Source organism: Vipera berus, assembly GCF_964194415.1.
Source record: "Vipera berus genome assembly, chromosome: 3".
NCBI lineage: Eukaryota > Metazoa > Chordata > Lepidosauria > Squamata > Viperidae > Vipera > Vipera berus.
In genome coordinates this window covers 128883672-128904131 of record NC_138204.1, presented here as the reverse complement: position 1 = coordinate 128904131, position 20460 = coordinate 128883672, and the positions used below count along the sequence as shown (strand labels likewise).

Genomic DNA, 20460 nt, shown 5'->3' with positions numbered 1-20460 from the left:
TGTCATTTCAAATGTTCTTTAAGTAGCTGAATGCTTCCTTAGTCCAGTCATAGGTTCCTCTGTGGTATTTATAAAACAAAGCGCCGGAACTTTGTACTCAGGATTCTCCAAAATGTTTTGAATGAATTTTGGAAGTACATTGAAATGCAATAAGATTTAACTTAAATCTTGCATTGATTAAATATTTCAGCCCTGCTGCACTCATTGTTTACTTTGTATTTGAGCTTAGAGGATTAATTTCAATTTTGTTCTATTGAACCAAACATCTTTTACACATGACAAGGGGGTGGGAAGGGAATATCTTCAGATTTTGGCAGATTTAACAAGCACTAAACAAAAAGATTGGCCATTGTTTATCCTTGGCATCCACCTTCCCGCAAACAAACTGACCACTGTACCACTTTTAAAAACCTTCCTAAAATATGCAGAACTTGTATTGCATACGCTGCTTGCATACGCTGCTTTCCCTTGGTGGTTTCCATCAATACCAGTTTCACTTTTCAGATAGTTCAGGATAAGTAGTCCGTCATGAGAATAACAAAATAATAAAAACAGCTGCCTCCAGTTTAGTACCTTAGAGCAGGCTGGACAGGAGATAGTCTAAAGAGATAGACATTCTACTTGGAGGAAATTAGACATTGTACTGTCTAATAAGTGGTCCCTTTTATTACTTTCTATGTATTTATTTAATGATTGTGTTGGTTCATTTTTCCTATTCTAGATCTTAAGAGGTTAGAAGCAATGAAATCTGTCCACCAATGCCTAGAAGTTTCACTTGAAAAAAACTTTCATTTTCAAACTCAGTTAGTACATAAGGATATGTTGTATACATGTGTATTTGGCTGCATTTGCTGATCTGAATTTCTGTATGAATATATGTTGTTCATATTAGAATTTTTGTATTGGCATGCTCATTTTGCCTTAATGATGGGTTATTCAGACTGAAAAGTCATACTGGAAGCCAGTTTTACAGAATCAGTTTACCTGACATTGTATATTTGAAACTTTGCTACTATTTGTAATGTTAGCACTATAAGATAAGATGAAAGCTGGCAATATACTAGTAAATTGTAAAATTTTGAAAAGTACTGGATGCCCATATCCCACTAAGTTCAGCTTATAACAGAACTTTAAGATCATCTATAAACTGATATTTACAAGTCATAGTACAGCTTGCTCTACCGGGGTAAATATTTTTGAAATCTTTACTTAAGAAGTGGTTATTTTTTTGTGAGCCTTGGTAGATTTTACTCTAAAATTTTTATTAATAGGCACATTTTATTGATTAAACCAATTTTTTATATAACATGTCCTTCCAGTTAACATGACTTCCAGTTAAATAAACTGCACATATAGTAGGGCCTTTCTGAAATTGAGCAAGTGATGAGAATAATGTAGCAATAACAAGCACTCTGTACTTGAATGACTGTAGGTCATTCTCACTGTGAGAGTACATCAACACAAATTGTAAAAACAAAATTGATCCAAGTATATGAACTTCAGACTATTACCTTAACGTCACAGAGCAAGATGTGTGTTCATAATTTATAAAAAGTACTTATCTTTTTATTTTGATTTCTCATTTTTAAATGTTTACTAAAATTACTTTCTTTGGGTTTATTGGTGATAATTTAATAGAAATAAGGATTTAAGATGCAGTAGAAATTTTAATGCCTTTAGGGAGTTGTCTGGAATGCAGTTATAAATTATTTTGATACTCCTAAATTTTCTTCAGGGCATCCTAAGAAGTGTAGTTCTGAGGTCTTGGAGAATTTTGTCACCGTCACCAAACTACAATGTTGTTACACCTTGAGATCTTTAGATTATATATACAAATATATACAGCTCACCTGCCTGTATCTAACTGGAATTTTCCATCTCTTTCTGTCTGCCTTTCACTCTTTCTTTCTCAGCATGATATATCCCATCAACTCATCTCTCTTGGAAGTTCACTTCAGTTGTTGATATCTCTTAACCTGAAGATCCCCATTCTTACAGGCAGTACCTTCCTTCCACTCTTAAGTGTAATTGTCAATGTCCTTTAACTTTTTTCTATAAAACGATTTCTGATAAAATCATTAGAATAATGAAGTAAATAATAGTGGTTGCCTAGTATTCATCAAATATGTCCTTAGTGCTTTCTTACAAAGGAAGGTTTATAATGCCTTCCTAAAAGCCGAGAATAAAAGGGCTGAACATGTTGGGACAATTGCAAAGAAGTCCTGTCTTCTATTCAAACCTCATTCACGGTGGTGGGGTCTTAAGCAAGTCTTAGGTGTTGATGGGAAGAGTGGAGAGTAACTGTGTTGCCTTACTCTTCCCTGTAAAATTACTCCAGAATCCTCTGGGATTCTCTGGATCATGTTTTGTCTGAAAGCTTAGAATACAATTTCCTAGCTTTTGTTTCTGCTGGACTACAGCCAACTAAAAATGGTTTAGTTGTAGCTCTGGATTCGGACAGTTAGTTCTCTGTTCAAAATAAAACATTTTTCGCTTTTGTCAGTTCCTGTGGGTACCGGTATATCTGACGACTGCCATTTTCCTAATACCTAGGCTAGCTATTCCATTTGTGCACATTACTGCTCACATCACCAACAGCAAAACCTTTGAAGATTTGGAGAAGAAAGTAAGGCAGCTAAGGCAGCATTGCCTTGGTGGAGCAGTGGGCTGATGCCTCCTTAAGTAACACCAGCTGCTTGCAATTAGTGCAGGTTCACGTCCCACCAGGCTCAAGGTTGACTCAGCCTTCCATCCTTCCGAGGTAGGTAAAATGAGGACCCAGATTGTTGGGGGCAATAAGCTGACTTTGTAATAATGCCGCTTGGGGGGCCCCAAAAGCCCTAATAAGCAGGCATATACATAGAATGAAGGCTATTGCTAAGCACATTGATTTGTGCTTCTTAGATTGTAAGCCGCCCTGAGTCTTCGGAGAAGGGCGGGATATAAATGGGATTTTTTTTTTTAAAAAAATTGCACATTAACCTGGAAACCTATCTGATCTATAGCAGCAAGTATTGCAAGTGAGGAAATGAGCCAAACTGTAGCACTCTAGACCAGGGGTCCCCAACCCCCAGTCCATGGACCGGCACCAGTCTGCAGCATGCCAGCAAGCGGGCTGCACAAACATGCAAAACTCTATCCTTGGGATGCAGGCAGTATTCAAAACAACACCCCCTCTGGTCCATGGAAAAACCTTTCTCCATGGCACCGGTCCCTGGTGCCCAAAAGGTTGGGGACCTCTGTTCTAGACAGCATAATTCAAACAATACAGCAATGATAAACTGAAGGATGCGGACTATTGGGACTCCCTTGCAAAATGCCTGCTAAGAGAAAGACAGTCTAGAGGTAGCATTATGATTGATCCTTGAAAACTCACCACGCATTTGGAAGGCTAGGGCATTTCTACTCTTCAGGAAGTCAAACAAATAAGATTTAGACTGATAATATTATCATTTATTGAATATAATATCTGCTTTGGTTCCATATCTCAATTTCTTTCTTTTCATAAGCTTTCTGGAGATGGTTGTACAGGGGATTTTTGGGGGATTGTTGATTGCTTAGGACAAAGGTTACCAAGTAGTAATTTTGGAGACATTTTTTTCTTTTTCATTAACTAAATAAAAAACAAAGGCAAATAATTTAAAAAATTACAGTATGAAAGAAAAAAGGGGGGAGATATTTAAGAAGTCTGAGGTAGGCAGTGTTAGGGGTCTTTGTTCAAGGACCCCTACTACCGAAGTAACTCCAAGAGGATTTTAACCCTGGCCTCCTGCATCAAATGGCACTGGTGGTCTAACCACTAACTTATCCAGCTGCTTGTTGAGCATATATTAATAAAATGAAACAATAAAGTAGAGAAATGAAGCAAATTTAACATCCTTTATTTTTCTGTACCCCTCAGGAATGTTACTTTAGATCAGGGGTGTCAGCATTGCGGTTGCCCTCAGGGGGCTGGGTGGGTGTGGCCTGGGTGGGAGTGGCTAAAGTGCATATGGCCTACTGTGTGGGCGTGGCCAACTCTACATCATTCGCATCAAGAGTGCCTATGGGGGCCTGGGCAGGAGTGGGACAGATCTGAAGGTCTCTGGCAGGAGGAGGGTCTCTGGGCCAGGGCCAAGGCAGTGGGGGCCGTTCCCTCACTGTTTCCAGGATGACTTCATGGGCCGCATGAAACCACTTCATGGGCCGGATCTGGCCCCCGGGCCTTGTGTTTGACATGTCTGCTTTAGATTCTGGCAGAATGCCTTACTGTAGCACCAGCATCTTGTGGTGTATGAGGAAATACATCCTAAAAATAAACATCTGCTGTACATACTGTAAACAGGTATTAGATTAGTTGGAGCTTTAAGAGTGGAAGATTAAAGTCTCAAGCTGAATTCTTTAAACTTTTATCAACTTGTGCAGTTTTGGTACAGAACTCCAGTCAACAACCTAACTGCTGCAGTAAAAAACACTATGAGGGGGAGGGGAAGCCCAAGAATTAGGCTCTTGTTCCGTAGTCAAAATGGATCTCAGTAACAATATCACCAAAAGTGATCATGGGGGCTGTTTCTATGTGTCTCATCCGAGGCTATTGCACTAACGTGGAATTGATAAGTGAAACAACAGATGATATTCTCCAAATTATCACTGCTGACTTTGAGTATTGGGGAGACAGTCTCCAATTCCTAACGTTGCTACCAGAATTCAATAGGATGCTGACTTTCTTGTGGAGGTCATTACCTTTTCTTTTCCTTTGAGTAGCAAGCTGCTTGTAAGATTTACTAGACTGGGTGACTAATTATAAATTTATACTTTTGAAGGTTTCTTTTATACTGCATTTCTGGAGTATGTCTTTGTCTATGCCAGGGGTCAGCAACCTGAAACAGTGAAAGAGCCACTCGGAACTGGTTCCCTCACAAAAGGAAAAACTGGGAGCCGCAAAAAATGTGTGCACATGCGCGTACATGCACACATGCGCAGAACAGGGTTTGACTGAAGAGTGGAGCAAGGCGAGATATGCACCTACCCTGCATATTTGAATTGGTTGGTTGAACCTTTTTAGTCCCACTTTTTTTTTTTGGACTGCACATGGCAGAGGACTGGGAGCCGCAGGAGATGGCTGAAAGAGCCGCATGCGGCTCTGGAGCCGTGGGTTGCAGACCTGTGGTCTATGCTATATGCTTGGCTTTTCCCAGCTCTTGACATAAAATGTCTTTAAAGCACTTTCAATATTTACCTATCAACATCCCAGCATTTTCATTTTGTAGGAACTCCTTCTATTATAAACACGTTACTCAATAGAATGTTCCCCAGCCTAAAATTTAAATCTTTTCTTTCCTCTTGGAATATATTCTGGAGGTGTCATTCTTTTTCTTTCATATTCTATTTTTTAAACATCAAAATGTATCAGAATAAAATACAGATGAAACATTACCTGGTTGTTGCTTTATAAACAATCATAAGAATTCTGAAATGTTTCCTGGAAGCAGTATACTTCATTTCCCCCGCCAGTATTCATTATCCTCTAAAAGCCTAGTGTAGTAAATGAAATTTTCAGAGTATCTCCTAAAGCAGCCTTAGTTTCATTGGTTGGAGGTTACCACAGACATTGTAGAAAGATAAGAGAAATTATAGCAGCCACCTCATCATATATCTTCTACTGGAAAACACCATATTCTATAGAATTCATGAATCTACATTGATAATGCACTTAGTGGAACAGAAGACTATGAACAAGATTTAGAATTCCACGAATAACACTACAAGCTGTCTGTCCAAGTATAGGCAGTCTCTTAATATTTGTATACTCCTTTTCTGCAACGTTCTCTACATGAGGCTATCCTTAAAATTATTCAGATGCTTCAGCGGATCAGAATGCAGCAGTTTGGGCAGTGAGAAGCTTGATGGCCTTGGTGTACCATGTACACCTCTACTCCACAAGCTGGAAGTCTGCTTCTGGAAGTCTCCTCCTGAGTACAATTCAACATACTGGCTCTTACATATAAAATCCTGCATACCATAAGGCCAGGTTGTTATAGGGACCACCTATCTTCTAAGATTTCCACCTGGCCATTCATCCTGGCAAAATTTGCATCCTTTAGGTATCTTCAGTTAAACAAGCATCATCTATCAGGACATAGGGAACTTGGCTTTTGGAATGTCACCCCCACTGAAATCCTTGTGCCTCTCACTCTGTTGGCAATCTGCAAAGCCTTGAAGACCGTGTCTTTCTCCCAGGCCTTGGGTTGAGATGGATGGGGGTCCCTTGTTGGGTATATATGTTACTTTTATTTGTCTGAATATTGTGCCCAGGTCCCATTTTGTTTTTGGTCTTTATTGATTTTTATGATACAATATTATATTGTGAACTGCCAATAAGTTGGAGCTGCAGGGCATTCTAAATTGAAATAAATAAATAAACAACAGGCATTGCACTGAACTCCGTTTCACAGACTGATATACACTACACAACTAATACCATTTTAGGTCAGTCAGCATGTTAACATCATATAGAGTAGAATAGAGGAATTTGCTGATTTTTTTCAGATGTATATTAACACTTGATTGTATTGCTTTTTATGGCCACTTTAAAATAGGAGAGGCTCCTTTCAGAGCAGTTGTTAGGAGTGTATACAGTGAAAGAAAGGGGATGTTTTTGGTCTAACTAGAGCAGGGGTCGGCAACCTCGGCTCTTTTATGACTCGTGGACTTCAACTCCCAGAATTCCTGAGCCAGCTATGCTGGCTCAGGAATTCTGGGAGTTGAAGTCCACGAGTCATAAAAGAGCCGAGGTTGCCGACCCCTGAACTAGAGGGTATTTTTAATAAAAAAAATAAAATTAGAAAGAGCATTTAACTTCTTTATTCTCATTTCCTTAATTCTAGATCAAGTCATTTAATTAATTTGATTCTTAATCATTATTAAATCACATATTATAATACAGGATGCACATATTTAATTAAATTTTGGACACCTGTATTCCTGGGGTGATTTAGAGTGCTACTTTTCCTCTTCAGATAGCTCCTTTGCGAGGTTTCTTTTTCTTTTCTTTACTGCAGGTAATTATTTCTATATACAATCCGAGTCTGAGTTTTTGAGAACAGAACAACTTTAAAAAAAGAGGGACTAAGTTTTCTCATTGCTTGGTGATGCACTTTTATGTTTGCCAATTTATGTTGCAAAAATTCTTTATCAGTCAGTTCAACCTCCCATTTTCTGATACTCTTCAGTTATGTATGACCATCAGCTTAGAATTAGGAAGTCTAACTCATTTGAGAATGCCAGATAGTGGAAAGCTAATTTACTCCTCCCTCTCCCCCCCATACCATTATAAAATTTAGTTTTATTTTTGTTTTGTTTTTCCTGTGTTTTTTTAAAGTTATATAGGTCCTGTGATATAAAGGAAATAAATGCTAGGATCAATGAATGAAAACTTTTTAGCTCATAACCAGGTTCACAGGATGAAACTGAGGCTAGTCTGCCTGCTGTGACTTGTTTCAGTTTTGTTTTGAATTGTATAAAGAAATTAGCACTCTCCCCAAAATCATGCAGTGACTCACCCCATAACTTCTGGATCACAGGTTTCTTCAGAAGATAAATCAGGGGGTTCCCATTGCCTTCCTTTCCCCATTCATAAGTGACTTTTTTCAATACCATTGTAACTTTGAACAGTCACTAAAGGAACTGTTGTAAGTCGAGGACTGTCTGTACTTCAGCTTTCTGTTATCAATAAAGGGAAAATGTATCATAATATAGTACATGGTAGTATAATATTAAGGCTATGTGAACTATAATTTTATATTAGTTTTAATGTATTGTTTTCCTATATTTAGTATTCGTAGTGGGTTAATTTTGTCTTAATTGCCTTGTCAGTGCTTACACGGAGAGAAACCAGATAAATGCAACCTCTAAATTTTTATACTATCATCCAAAGTTATATTATAAGTTATTGATTGCTACTTAATTGTGGCATTTTATGTTCTGAACCTAGTTATTTCTAGAGTCAGTCAAGTTCACAGGGTACACTTGAACCTCTACAACAGGGGTGTCAAACTCAATTTCATTGAGGGCCGCATCAGCATTGCGGTTGCCCTCAGGGGGCCGGGTCGGTATGGCAAGGGTGGGCGTGGCCTACTGGGTGGGCATGGCTAGAGTGCGTATGGCCTACTGGGTGGGCGTGGCCAGCTCTACATCGTTCGCATCAAGGGTGTCTATGGGGGCCTGGGCAGGAGTGGGACAGATCTGAGGGTCTCTGGCAGGAGGAGGGTCTCTGGGCCAGGGCCTAGGCAGTGGGGGCCGTTCCCTCACTGTTTCCAGGATGGCTTCGTGGGCCACATGAAACCATTTCGCGGGCCGGATCCGGCCCCCGGGCCTTATGTTTGACATGTCTGCTCTACACATTTTAACATATAACATGAAACTTTGATCACACTGTCAGGACCATTATATTGATTGTTCTGTACAATACCCTTTGGGTACTTCTAATATGATGCTGCCAGGTTCAGGGGGCAGTACATCACCCAAAGCGTGCCTTTGATAATGTTCCCAAAAGATGCAGGATGTTCTCTGGATTAGCCTCATAGCGAGATGACTTACATCACATGAGAAGCTTACTATGAGTTCTGATGAACTGGGGACTACTGGTTTAGATATGAGACTTGCTTACTACCCATACTAACAAATGCACCTCAGTCAGACATTAACAAAAAGTATAAAAATATTCTAAATAAATAAAATATTGAAGTAATGCAAAGAATTAGAAGAGGACTTTAATAACACATACCAATACATAAATCCTAAATCTTTACATTTAAATCTAAGCCCACACGCATATGCATTTAAATCTTACCTAGATGAACACAGTAAAGGAGTTTTTAGAAAAGCAACGGTTATATGTCTGCAAATTACTCTCTTTTTTGTTACCAGCTAGAGTGTGTATATATGCCTGCATGTGAATTATTTTTATCTTTTTCTTAATTTGATTGACTTGTGTCATTAGGAAGATATGTATGCAGAGATTCCGAGGGGAGTATGCTTTGTGACAGGGTCTTCACCTCTAACAACTGGGAAGGCATGTTTTCCTCCTGGTAAATTTTATTTAATGAGGCATTTAGAAGCAATAGGTTGTAAACAGGCACGCTCAGAGACATTTCAGTTCTGGCTAATGCAACCAAGATGATTTATGAGTGGTTCTTTTAGTATGCCTCTTGCCTGACCCAACTAGAAAGGCCTGATGAGTTGTTTTGTCCTAAAATGTATCTTGTCAAATTTCCTGTCACTTTTATGGGGTCATGTTACGAGTTGTGATAAATTCTCCATTTTTTAATGTTTTAGGAATAAATAAGGAAATCACATTCAGTGGCACTGAGGAAAATTGGTTTAAAAAGACTGAAAAAAAGATGCAGAACGTAACTATGCAAAGATTAGCAGTTACAACCCCCATATGAGCTGTCTCTTCTTATATACTAACTCTCCCATCCTAAAATATTTCTTAAGTTGCAGTTCTACATATAAATATATCACAACATCTGAATATCTGTGCTTGCACCCTTGTTGCTTCCCTACCAAGTGTTACTCCATAGAATACAGTATTTAACTAGAAATTTCCTCTGTTACTAATAGTGGATCCCAAAAGGCAGAAGCTATCCAGCACTTCAGCATCTTCACTTTATACATACACCTATTCATATGGACATGTATATAAATACAGTGTAGGACTACTTGTCTTTGATTATATTAAATCATTTCATATGCTGTTCTAGGCTTGGCATTTTCCATGTCCCTTCCTTGTTCTTTATCATATAGTGAGATCTAGGAAGTGTGTCTTCTTTGGAATGATCTCTGCCCTCAAATTTGATGGAACCCAATCTTGATAGCCTTTTGGAAGGCATCAAAAGCTTAGTTTTCTCCCTGTGAATTTGGTCTTGGTAGTTATATGTTCTTGCCTTCAGTGGTGCTTATTGGATTTTATGAACATATCTGCATACTTGCCTTATCTGCATTATAATTGATTATATTATTTTATTACAGTGATAGCCATCCAGAATCACTGATGACTTGTATGGATAGCATATAACTTAAATCTCATTAATTAGAGTACAGGCTTGGTTTTCTTCATTATGCTTCCTTTTTTCTGAACTTTCACAAAACACTTTTATAAATTGCTTTTACATGTCAAGTAGACATACAGGAATCATTTTATTATGAAGCTGAATCTAATATACTTTGTTTCTAAAATATATGATACTTAATTAACAGGTTTCTGTTGAAAATTACATGCAATAAAAATAAATATTGATGTGACTTCGAATGAATTAATGAAGAAAAATGTGCGAAAATTATACTTTTATTTTTATTTTTTTATTTTTATTACATTTATATCCCGCCCTTCTCCGAAGACTCAGGGCGGCTTACAAGCTTAGCAGTAGCCTTCATTCTATGTATATGCCTGCTTGTTAGGGCTTTCACACACACACCAAGCGGCATTATTACAAAGTCAGCTTATTGCCCCCAACAATCTGGGTCCTCATCATATATTCAATGATAATATTCAGCATTGCATTTAGTTGTTTCCAGTGCATAGTTCGTGTTTTAAGGTTAATGTAGAATTCATCTGGGATTTACAATGCAGTTGTATGGAATAACTTTCCACAGGTTACGGTTATTTCTTTGCGCAATAGTAGCTAAATTATGGATCTTACTTCTGCAGGTACTCCTTGAGTTATAAGAATAATTGGGAATAGAATTTCTGTTGCTAAATGATTTGGAAGTAATGCACAATGTCATGCAGTTGCATCACTTAGCAACATCAATCCTGTGCTCCCTGTTGCTATTGTTAACAAATACCACTGGTCATTAGGTGCGGACCCACCCGGATCCAAGCCATTCCCAGCTTGATCCCTCCCAAGCCTGAGCCTCTGTAAAGCAAAGGACTGCCTCCTCTTCAGCTCCCCTCCCCCAAACTGTCTGCCTGGTATCAATGGCAGGCAGCTGTTACTGTTGAAGACCCCCCCTCTATTCCAGCCTCATTGCTGCTGCTGAAGAGTGCAGCTGTACAGGGTTGTCAAAACGGCTGAAATGGGGAGAGGAGGTAGGCATGTGGGGTGAATTCAAGGGGTCCTTCAGCTGTTATGTGGGCCTGCTGTTAAATGCCCAAATGTTGATCACATGGCCACCGGGGCGCTGCAACAACTGTAATTTTGGGAACCAGGTGTAAGTACCATTAGCTCAGCACTATTGCAACTGAATGAATGTCGCTGAATGAATGGTTGTTAACTTGAGGAGGACTATCTGTACTTATGTGAAAAACCCACCTCTCATTCTTCATTTTATTTCATATAAAATGCCTATATTAAATGTTAACTTAAGGTGCATTTGTAAAGTATTAACAGACAAGACAGTAAAATGCTCAGTATTAAAAAAAACCCTATACGTTTATTTTGTCATTTTTCCATTCTTTAATAGGTACGGAATGATCTAACTGGAGTTCTGTATGGTGAAGATATTGAAATATCAGATACAGAGAGTTTTTCTAATGATCCTTGTACAAGTGTCAAGAAGCTTAAGGTAGGTGCAACTCTTTTGCTAAGATAAAAAACTAATTGTGTAGCAAAAACCCTCCAGCAGTTTAAAATAAGCAGTTTTAATAGGCCTTAGTTTGAAAACTTCCTTTTAGATTTTGATATTTATGGTGGTTGCTATTATAGTCATGATATAAAATAATTATATTTGATATTAAATTCTGTAACAACATAGAAATGTAATTAGTAAAGTTATAACCAGGTTGCCAACAGAATTATACATAATGGGATCAAGAATGCTTTGTGTGCTACACAATTTACAAGTTTAATTTCTTTTTCTTCAAAAATGCAAAATAATATCAGGTGCCAAATTTTGTTGAAGTATAAGAACAGACATGATGATGAAGATGATGATGATGATGATGATTTCTCCTAGTGAGGCATTATCTTGACATGGTTGTGGGGCTGGCTTGTGGGCTTCAAGGAAGATGAGAATGGTGCCTGTGTTTCAATCATGCTACTGGACAAGTCTCATCAGAGAAGACAGACAAAGAGTGTATTTCCATTAAATAATATGGTACCTTACAGAAACCTATACTGGATTGGTCATCAGCCAGGTATTATACTTCCTGGACATCTGGTGACAAATACAGTCCTTAAGTTGTTCATGTTCAGTTTTCATCTTCAGCAACAGTTTATACATAGCAAAAGTGGTGATCATTTGTATAGAATCCTGCATCAAATTCAGTTTTACCCATTTTCAAAATCGTAATTGTTATAAAATTTAAATCTTTTTATTAGCTGATCATACAAAACCAATAACATATATAACCTAATTCCAGATCTTTTCTTGTTTTTAACAAGTTCTCTTTGGGAGCAAGACAGTACATTAGCACAAGTTAACCATTTTGATTTTATTGTCATTCCCTTCTAAAAAAAGCATCTTGAGTTGACAACCATAAAGGTATCTGAGGATAGAATCTTACTTTATATCTACTCTAAATTTTCAATACAGCATGTTTAATAAAGTGGTTCCAAAAATCTACAATAACCCCAATTTTGTCATACCACAAATAACCAGACCAACCAAATCTTAAACCAGATCCGTTAAGATCCAATAACCTCCTATTTCTTAAGATCACCCACTTTTTCATTGATACTAAACAGCATGCTGCAAAATACAATTTCAGATCTGGTAATCTCAGTGCTCCTCTTTCTTTAATACCCTACAGCAAGTTATATTTTTTGCCTTGCAGGGAGATGGGTGGCAAATAAATTTAATAAATAAATAATAAATATTTAATACTCGGTTTCTAGCCTTGCCAAATTAATTTGGAAATATATTTTTGCTATTGTTAAACGATACATTGTTCATCAATATAGTTACTGTCTAAAATAGAAATAAGATTCTGGGTAAAACATTCATCTTAATCACAGAGATTCTTCTCAGCAATGACAAATGCAGTTTTTTGCATCTCAGTGTATCTTTCTAAATTTCATCCCATGCATTGACACTGTTATTTTGAAACAACATAAAATTCATATTAAAGAGGTTAACATCCAGATAATTGAATTTTTCTCAATATTGAAACAAAAGAATGGAAAGGAAGGAAGAAAATCACAAAATATAAGAATTTTGGAGAGCAACTGTTCTAGTCAGGAAGGGGACTCAAATGGGGAATTAATCTGGAGTCATTATGTAAACACAAGAAGGCAAATCTGACTCACCTTGAATGCCATTGGACTTCATCTAGTCTTTCTTGAGGCAAGCTGCCAGTCTGTGAAGATTCCTGTGAAATAGTTATAGAGCAATAAAGTAGCTAATTTGTATTCTACACAGGTTGGTCTGGTTGTTCACGTCTGACAAAAGAACTACAAATAGAAGTAGAATGATCATGGCAAAAGAGAGCAAAAATAGTACGAGTAGTAGTAGGCATCCTAGGTGCAATCCCAAAATATCTGGAAAACCATTTGAACACCTTCAGCGCCATCAGTCAACAACATAACCAAATATTAAATAAGTTTAAGCTGCCCGTTTATTATATATTGGCTTTCATATTTTTCAATCTGTTTGCACTGTCTATATGTCTGTGGTTATCATCTTTATGATAATGAATGTTATATGCTGTCTAGAAGTTAAATGGCTAGTTTGTAATATTTTTTTTATTTTTAACATATTTGCCCTTCAGGATTGACCAGAAGTAAGAGATAAAGGCTCCCTAGTAGGAAACAGAAATTATTCCAGTTGACTGACACTTTAATTCCCCAATACACTTTCCTAAAGAAAAAAATAGGGCATACAAATAAAAATTCTTAATGCTATTTATAACTTTTTTATTGGGGGGGCTTCTCTGCAAAGCATAGATATCAATCTGTTTTGTAGGTTGTATATTATTGGAACAACCCGAGATGTATGAATCTCAGTGACCAAATGTAAGGCATTTTGATGTATATTTTTCTGTCATTTTAATTTGCTCAGATAAATGTGATAACCTTTGATATTAGTTTTGAAATTGTAAATTAACCTTAGATGGGAGTGTATCTCATCTCATTTTTTTAATTTGAAGCTTTTCGGAACATGGAGCATAAATATTAAGCTGCTGTGTTTTTGTCTGCATCTTTCTGTGTGCTATTATCTCTGGATGTTTTTCAGGCTGTCACCAGAGAATGTAGCAATTGCTACTACCTCTGCCCTCTGTCCCCTGCTCCTCACTAAGCCAAACATCTTGTTTATTATTCTGGCATGACTGTCAAATACAGTCTCTGTATAAACATGAATACTAACATTGCTACCTTTTAATACATAAAAGAAATGATGGCCATTCACACCAATAAATAAAATAGCATTCCCAGTTGATATTTCTTTAACATTTTGGAACATTTTCCCATTTTTTTCTCTTTCTTTCTAAATTTTACGGATAAAATTGACAGCATTAGAAGATGCCCAGAATCTAGCCTTACCAATTTCAGTATATTTCCAAGAACAGGAAACAGCTGCAATTAGAAATTAAGAAAACAGATTGAATAGGTTTTTCCTCCTATAATGAACTCCCACTCCGTTTTCAGGAACTTTATAGAGTAATCAAACTACCTAATCAAGCTAATATTGCTGAACCTGGATTACTACTAAAAATAAATTAGAGTAACAATGAATGGGAAACCTATTGGTCCACATAAAGGAAGTGCAAGCTGATTATTTTGAGAGGATAACTGAAATACCCAAACTTTTATTTTTAATAGAAAAGGAAATGAATCAGAATAATTCTGAGGATAGTACTGTGATCCTAAGCATATTAGTTAGAAGCAACTCTTAATAGTTTCTAAAGACTGTCTAGAACAGGATTCTCCAAAAATGGTCAATATCATCGCTCAAGGGTAGATGGAATTATCTAAGGAGTCAGTGTTATGTATTATAGTTCGTCACACAGCCAGAAATTTTGACTGGATTTTTGGTATTTTTATCAAGGACCTGGGATAGGCAGATTAATAATAATAATAATAATAATAATAATAATAATAATAATAATAATAATAATAATAATAATAATAATAATAATAATAATACTATTGTTACAGAATATAAGCTGTTCCAAGTAAAGCTATCTTTTGCAATTAATAGAGGGTGATTTTGTCAATGCCAATAGTGTTCAAGTGGTGCCCCAGATGTTTGGGGATTGCACCCAGGGATTGCATCTGTTCCCAGTCTTAACAATCATTAAATGATGACTATCTGTATAGGGTTATTATCTGTGTGAGTTCTGGCACAGAGAGTCATACAATCATGTGAACTCTGAATTCCAACTTGGAGAGTTACTGCGAGCGTTAATGTTTTTTACAGTTATGAGAACCAAATCTCCATGATATTATGTTCAGAAATATAGAGGTAATCCTCAGTTTACAACTACAATTTAGCCCGATATCTTGGTCATTGAACAAAGCATTAAGCAAGATATCACATGATTGCAAACATTACTGTTTCATTCAATGATTGCAATCTTGGGACTCTTGGTGGTGGTCATTATGCAGTTGTGAGGGTTGTTAAGTGGATGGTTTCTCAGGTAAGGAGTGCAGGGTCTGGAAAGGTGGGGGAAAACCATGGGAGCCTTCACAAAGTAGCTGAAAATTCTCCTTGCCAAAATCCAGACAGGAAGAGACACTCATGTGTGACCTACACTAGTCCTCCCAAGACCTCTCTCGCCTGTCTGAGGAACCCTGCACTGCTTATTTATCACACGGCCTCTCCACTCTCTCTGCTTGGATTTTAGCTCCCTTTTATCTTTAGAGGCTGCCGAAGGAGCTACTACTTGCTGAAGGATGGCGTCTCTCTTCCAGGTGTGGAAGGGAATGTCTTTGGTGGGGTTCAGGATCTAATCTCCATTTCTGCACCCCACCAAAGGAGTTCAGCTCTCTTCTAATGAAGACCAAATCAGTAGAAGTCTGATTGCAGGTGGCTTGCAATCTTCCCTGCCAGCTTCCCCATTGACTGTCTGGAGAATCCAGCAGCAGAACATTGCTAATGGTGATCACATAATCACAGGGTGATTTGGAAACTGGCTATGTGAACATTTGCCAAGCACCCAGATTACGATCACTTGACCTTGTGGGAGAGGGGGCAGGGATATATTTTAAGATGGCCCAGAAGTGCTTTAAAGGCTCTAAAGTACCCTTTTCAAGGCCATGTAACTTTGAGGACTAGCTGTACTAAATTCTATTTCACTCTAACCAAGTTAAGTTATTTCATAGCAAGAAGGAGAATCTTCCTAACATCTGCTGTATTTAACTGTTTCCCTATCTCCACCTTTCAAAAACAAATGTCTTTTGCAAAAGCCTTTCACAAATTCATTGAAATGAATTTCAATAAAATACAATTATTAAAATATTAAAGTATAACCGTCTCATATCAGCTATGTACTAGAGAAGCACATGAAGCACATGAATTGTAGTGATACAAACAGAGAATTACTTTCAAGCAAGTTTGATTTGCCCTTGGAAACATCAGTGTATAATTTTTCCTTTTACAAAACTAAAATCACTATTGATATGTAATTTTAGAAAAAAATATCAGGATATGCTGCTCCTTTGCACTGCCATTTTATGTATAAGAAGAAAAGGCATAACTAGATTTTCGTAGGAAAGATTCTTGATGTTTTTCTCTTCTGATTTTGAAAATGAAATAACTTTTATTGATGATACTCCTTTATCTATTTGCATGATGAACAACTAGATGTGAAGGTACCCAGGTTTCCTGCACAGCAGAAAATAATTCATTTTGATACTTTTAAAGTCCAGTGTATAATAATAGGCATATGCAAAAATATTCGCTTTCAATATGTTTCAAATTAGCAACAATTTCAGTCTTAATTCTGTGCTTAGCTTCAGTTTCATAAGAAGTTTATGTAATTAACTTGGCATTTTATTACTAACAAATAAAATATGAATACAAAATCCTTTTGCACATCTCTGTTAAATTTATTGCCCACATTATTATTAGTTAGTGGTTAATTAGTAGTATGAAACTGCACTAGTTCAGAGCATCTATGAATGATGTAGTCCTACTGTATAGCCTTCTATGAAGCATTTTTTTAAAAAGTTATTATAGTAATGATTTTTGTGCCTCATATGTAATAATCATGCAAGAAGACCAGTCTATATTTATAATCACTGCATTTCACAGATAATATGAAAACATTATATATGAATTTTATTATTTCTTAGCAATAATTCACTGCTATATTTTCATCTTCTAGGATACATGTAGCACAGAAATTTGTTGATTGAAAATGTTTGGAGGTTGTTGTTTTTTTTGCTATGTACAACAGCATTTGAGTAATACAGTATGAATGAAAATGTCAATAACTGATATCTCTTCTTTTTTCCCTTGCAGGGAAATGATGTTAGAATTATTCTTGGCCAGTTTAATGAGGAAATGGCAGCAAAAGTATTCTGTTGTGTAAGTGAAAAAAGGAAAGAGATAAAGAAAAGTTTTGTCACATACCCCAATGATTAAATTATTAATTTCTTGCCTTATTTAAATGTTTAATATTTATAAGAACTTCTGGGAACATATATTGTACAGTGTAACAAAATTTCCTTAAAATTCCTTGGTTTGATATACAAATACAATATTTTAGTTTGATCTGAGTGCAGATTGCATATGGTTAGAGTCAGAATTGTGAAGTCTGCATTAATTTAATATATACAAATGCAATGCTGCTTTTGTTGGGAAATCTGGTATTAAGGTGGATCCGATATAATAATAGCAATAGCGCTTAGACATATTCTGTTCAGTAGTGCTTTAGTTTATAAGCACTCTCTGAGCAGTTTACAAATATCAACATATTGCCCCCAACAATCTGGGTCCACATTTTATTGACCTCGGAAGTATGAAAGGCTGAGTCAACCTTGACGTGGTCAGGATCGAACTCCTGGCTGTGGGAAGAGTTAGCCTGCAGTACTGAATTCTAACCACTTGCGTTACCAGGGCTCTTGTGTGTAGATTTTGATAAGGCAAAACACTATCTGAACATTGGAAGAAAAATTAAATAAACGTGAATTTGAATAACTACTGTATATAAAGTATCTTCAAGTATGTTAGTCTGGAATAGCAGATTTAAAGGCAGGAAAATAATTTCAGTAAATTAGTCATTTATAACAAAGTGTTAAGTAGTTGTTAAAAAGTTTAACAGGAGTCTTTCCATTTAGTTATAAATGGAATTATCTTTTACTCTTCTTTTTTGTAAATCCCATAATGCCATTCTCAGTAGAAATTTATTCTAAGTGTCCATAGATTAAACCCTATATCTGGGTAAATCAAACAACTGGACAACTCTTGGGTTTTAAACAAGCTGAGTTTAAATGATTTCCCAATTTTGGTTTTAATTTTGAATTAGGATTTACCAGTTAGGAAGGCTACATCAAGCATGCAGCAACAGGGATAATTTCAACCTGATATGAATAAGTTGAAGCTATGTGTTTGATGCAAATTAATTTGACAATCTTTTATAATTACAATAAATTTAGAATTTGATTTTTAAAATGGTGTAAATTCTCTTAAGAATTTCTGATGAAGGTTAGTTAATGTAAATAAATAATTAAACGAATGTTTAAATATTCTAGATCTAGACTAAAGTTCTACTTTTCCTACCCCAATAGAGGTAGTCCTCAACCTATGACCTTAGTTGAGCCCAAAATTTCATTGCTAAGTGAGATGGTTTTTAAGTGAGGTTTGCCCCATTTTACTACCTTTCTTGCCACAGATGTTAAATGAATCATTGCAGTTAATTTAGTAACAAAGGTGAGTTAAGTGAATGTTGCTTCCCCATTGACCTTGCTTGTCAGAAGGTTGCAAAAGGGAATCACATGACTCCGAGACACTGCAACCATCATAAATATCTGAATTTCGATTACGTGACCATGGGGGATGCTGCAACAGTCTATCTGTATATGCTAATACATCTGCAAGGTTCTCCTATATCGTCTTGTTCTTAAACAACCCACTTCACCCAGTACATTACAATTCAGCCAAAAGCACTTTTGAACTCTCCTAACTTCAAGAGAGCTTTAGCTAGAAATAAATGGCCAGAATGGCAGATACAATTAAAACATACTTGGTGAGTAGGTGAGGTTCAACTACTGGAGTCCCATGGTAGTCATTATTTATCATAGATACAAATGTTGCACTTTTCTAACTTTAAACCCTCATTTAAAGTAGCTTAGACAAGACAATTGACATTTTTTTTGAAATGGCATATTAACCTAGGTAACAAATAAAGTTTCTGAGCTTTTTTGGACATTTTATTTATAAAAGCAGTCTTCAGTCAAAGCTTTGCTTCTCCTATAAGCCCATTAAAATGCAAAGGTGTTTGTATTGTAGCAGGATTCGGTTAATTGGACTTTTACTTTTCTACCAAAAAGTTTGAATTGTATATAGATATATGAAAAGAGACAGAATTATTTTTCCAGGCTATGGTTTATAATATTAAGATAACTGTTAGTAGCTTTTGAAGCTAAATGCACAAAACATCAGTAGAATACTTTTGTCGTATGTCTTCTACATTCCACCAATGAAATTTCTTCTTTTCATTGACATTTCTACTGCAGGCATTTCATGAAAAAATGTTTGGTCCTAAGTATCAATGGATAATTCCTGGATGGTATCAGAGCGCTTGGTGGGAAAAAGCAATTACAAAGCTGAATTCATCACCCTGTCTTGGTATAAATCTTCTGGGTGCAATGGAAGGTTACATTGGAGTGGACTTTGAACCTCTCAGTTCCAAACAGATAAAAACCATTTCTGGAAGGGTAAGTTAATTTATTGTCTGTTTGGGCCATTTCAAAAATACTGTGTTTCTACCGCATTGATTTCTTGCCATAATGCATTGCAACCCAGTCCTAAAATTGATATACGCGAGCTGCATTGGTTACCAGTTGTCTTCCGGGTGAGGTTCAAGGTCTTAGTGATGGTTTTTAAGTCCTTACATGGCATGGGTCCGGAATACCTCGGGGACCACCTGCTGCCGGCGTCGACTCCCCTCCGCCCTGTGCGTTCCCACAGAGAGGGCCTCCTCAGGGTGCCTCCGGTCAGAGAATGCCGGCTGGTGGCCCCCAGGGGGAGGGCCTTCTCTGTGGGTGCCCCGGCTCTGTGGAATCAACTGCCGGTTGAGCTCCAGATGGCACCGGATCTCCGCTCCTTCCGGCGCGGGTTAAAGACCCATTTATTCGAACAAGCTGGCCTGGCCTGATGGGGAGTTAACTTAGGGTTTTAATATTTGTATATTCTTACTGTTTTATTTTGGGCAATAATTTAATTCTTTTTTAACTTTTGTACTTTTGTATTTTTATTATATGCCCTGTTCACCGCCCTGAGTCCTTCAGGAGAAGGGCGGTATAAAAATTTAATAAACTTAAACTTAAACATATACTGTACCTATGTAAACATAAAAATGAGAATTGGTCATGA

General features: G+C 36.8%; 1 protein-coding gene across 1 annotated transcript in view; it reads left to right on the top strand.

The window, feature by feature from the left end:
* Positions 1-20460, top strand: part of GABBR2 (gamma-aminobutyric acid type B receptor subunit 2) — a gene marked incomplete at its 5' end in the record, with an annotated part of 404913 nt that overhangs the window by 98587 nt on the left and 285866 nt on the right. Inside the window, 3 exons of the mRNA XM_081324279.1 lie at positions 11446-11547; positions 17386-17451; positions 19602-19802. Coding sequence (XP_081180405.1) covers positions 11446-11547; positions 17386-17451; positions 19602-19802 — 369 coding nt within the window. The remainder of the gene's footprint in view (positions 1-11445; positions 11548-17385; positions 17452-19601; positions 19803-20460) is intronic.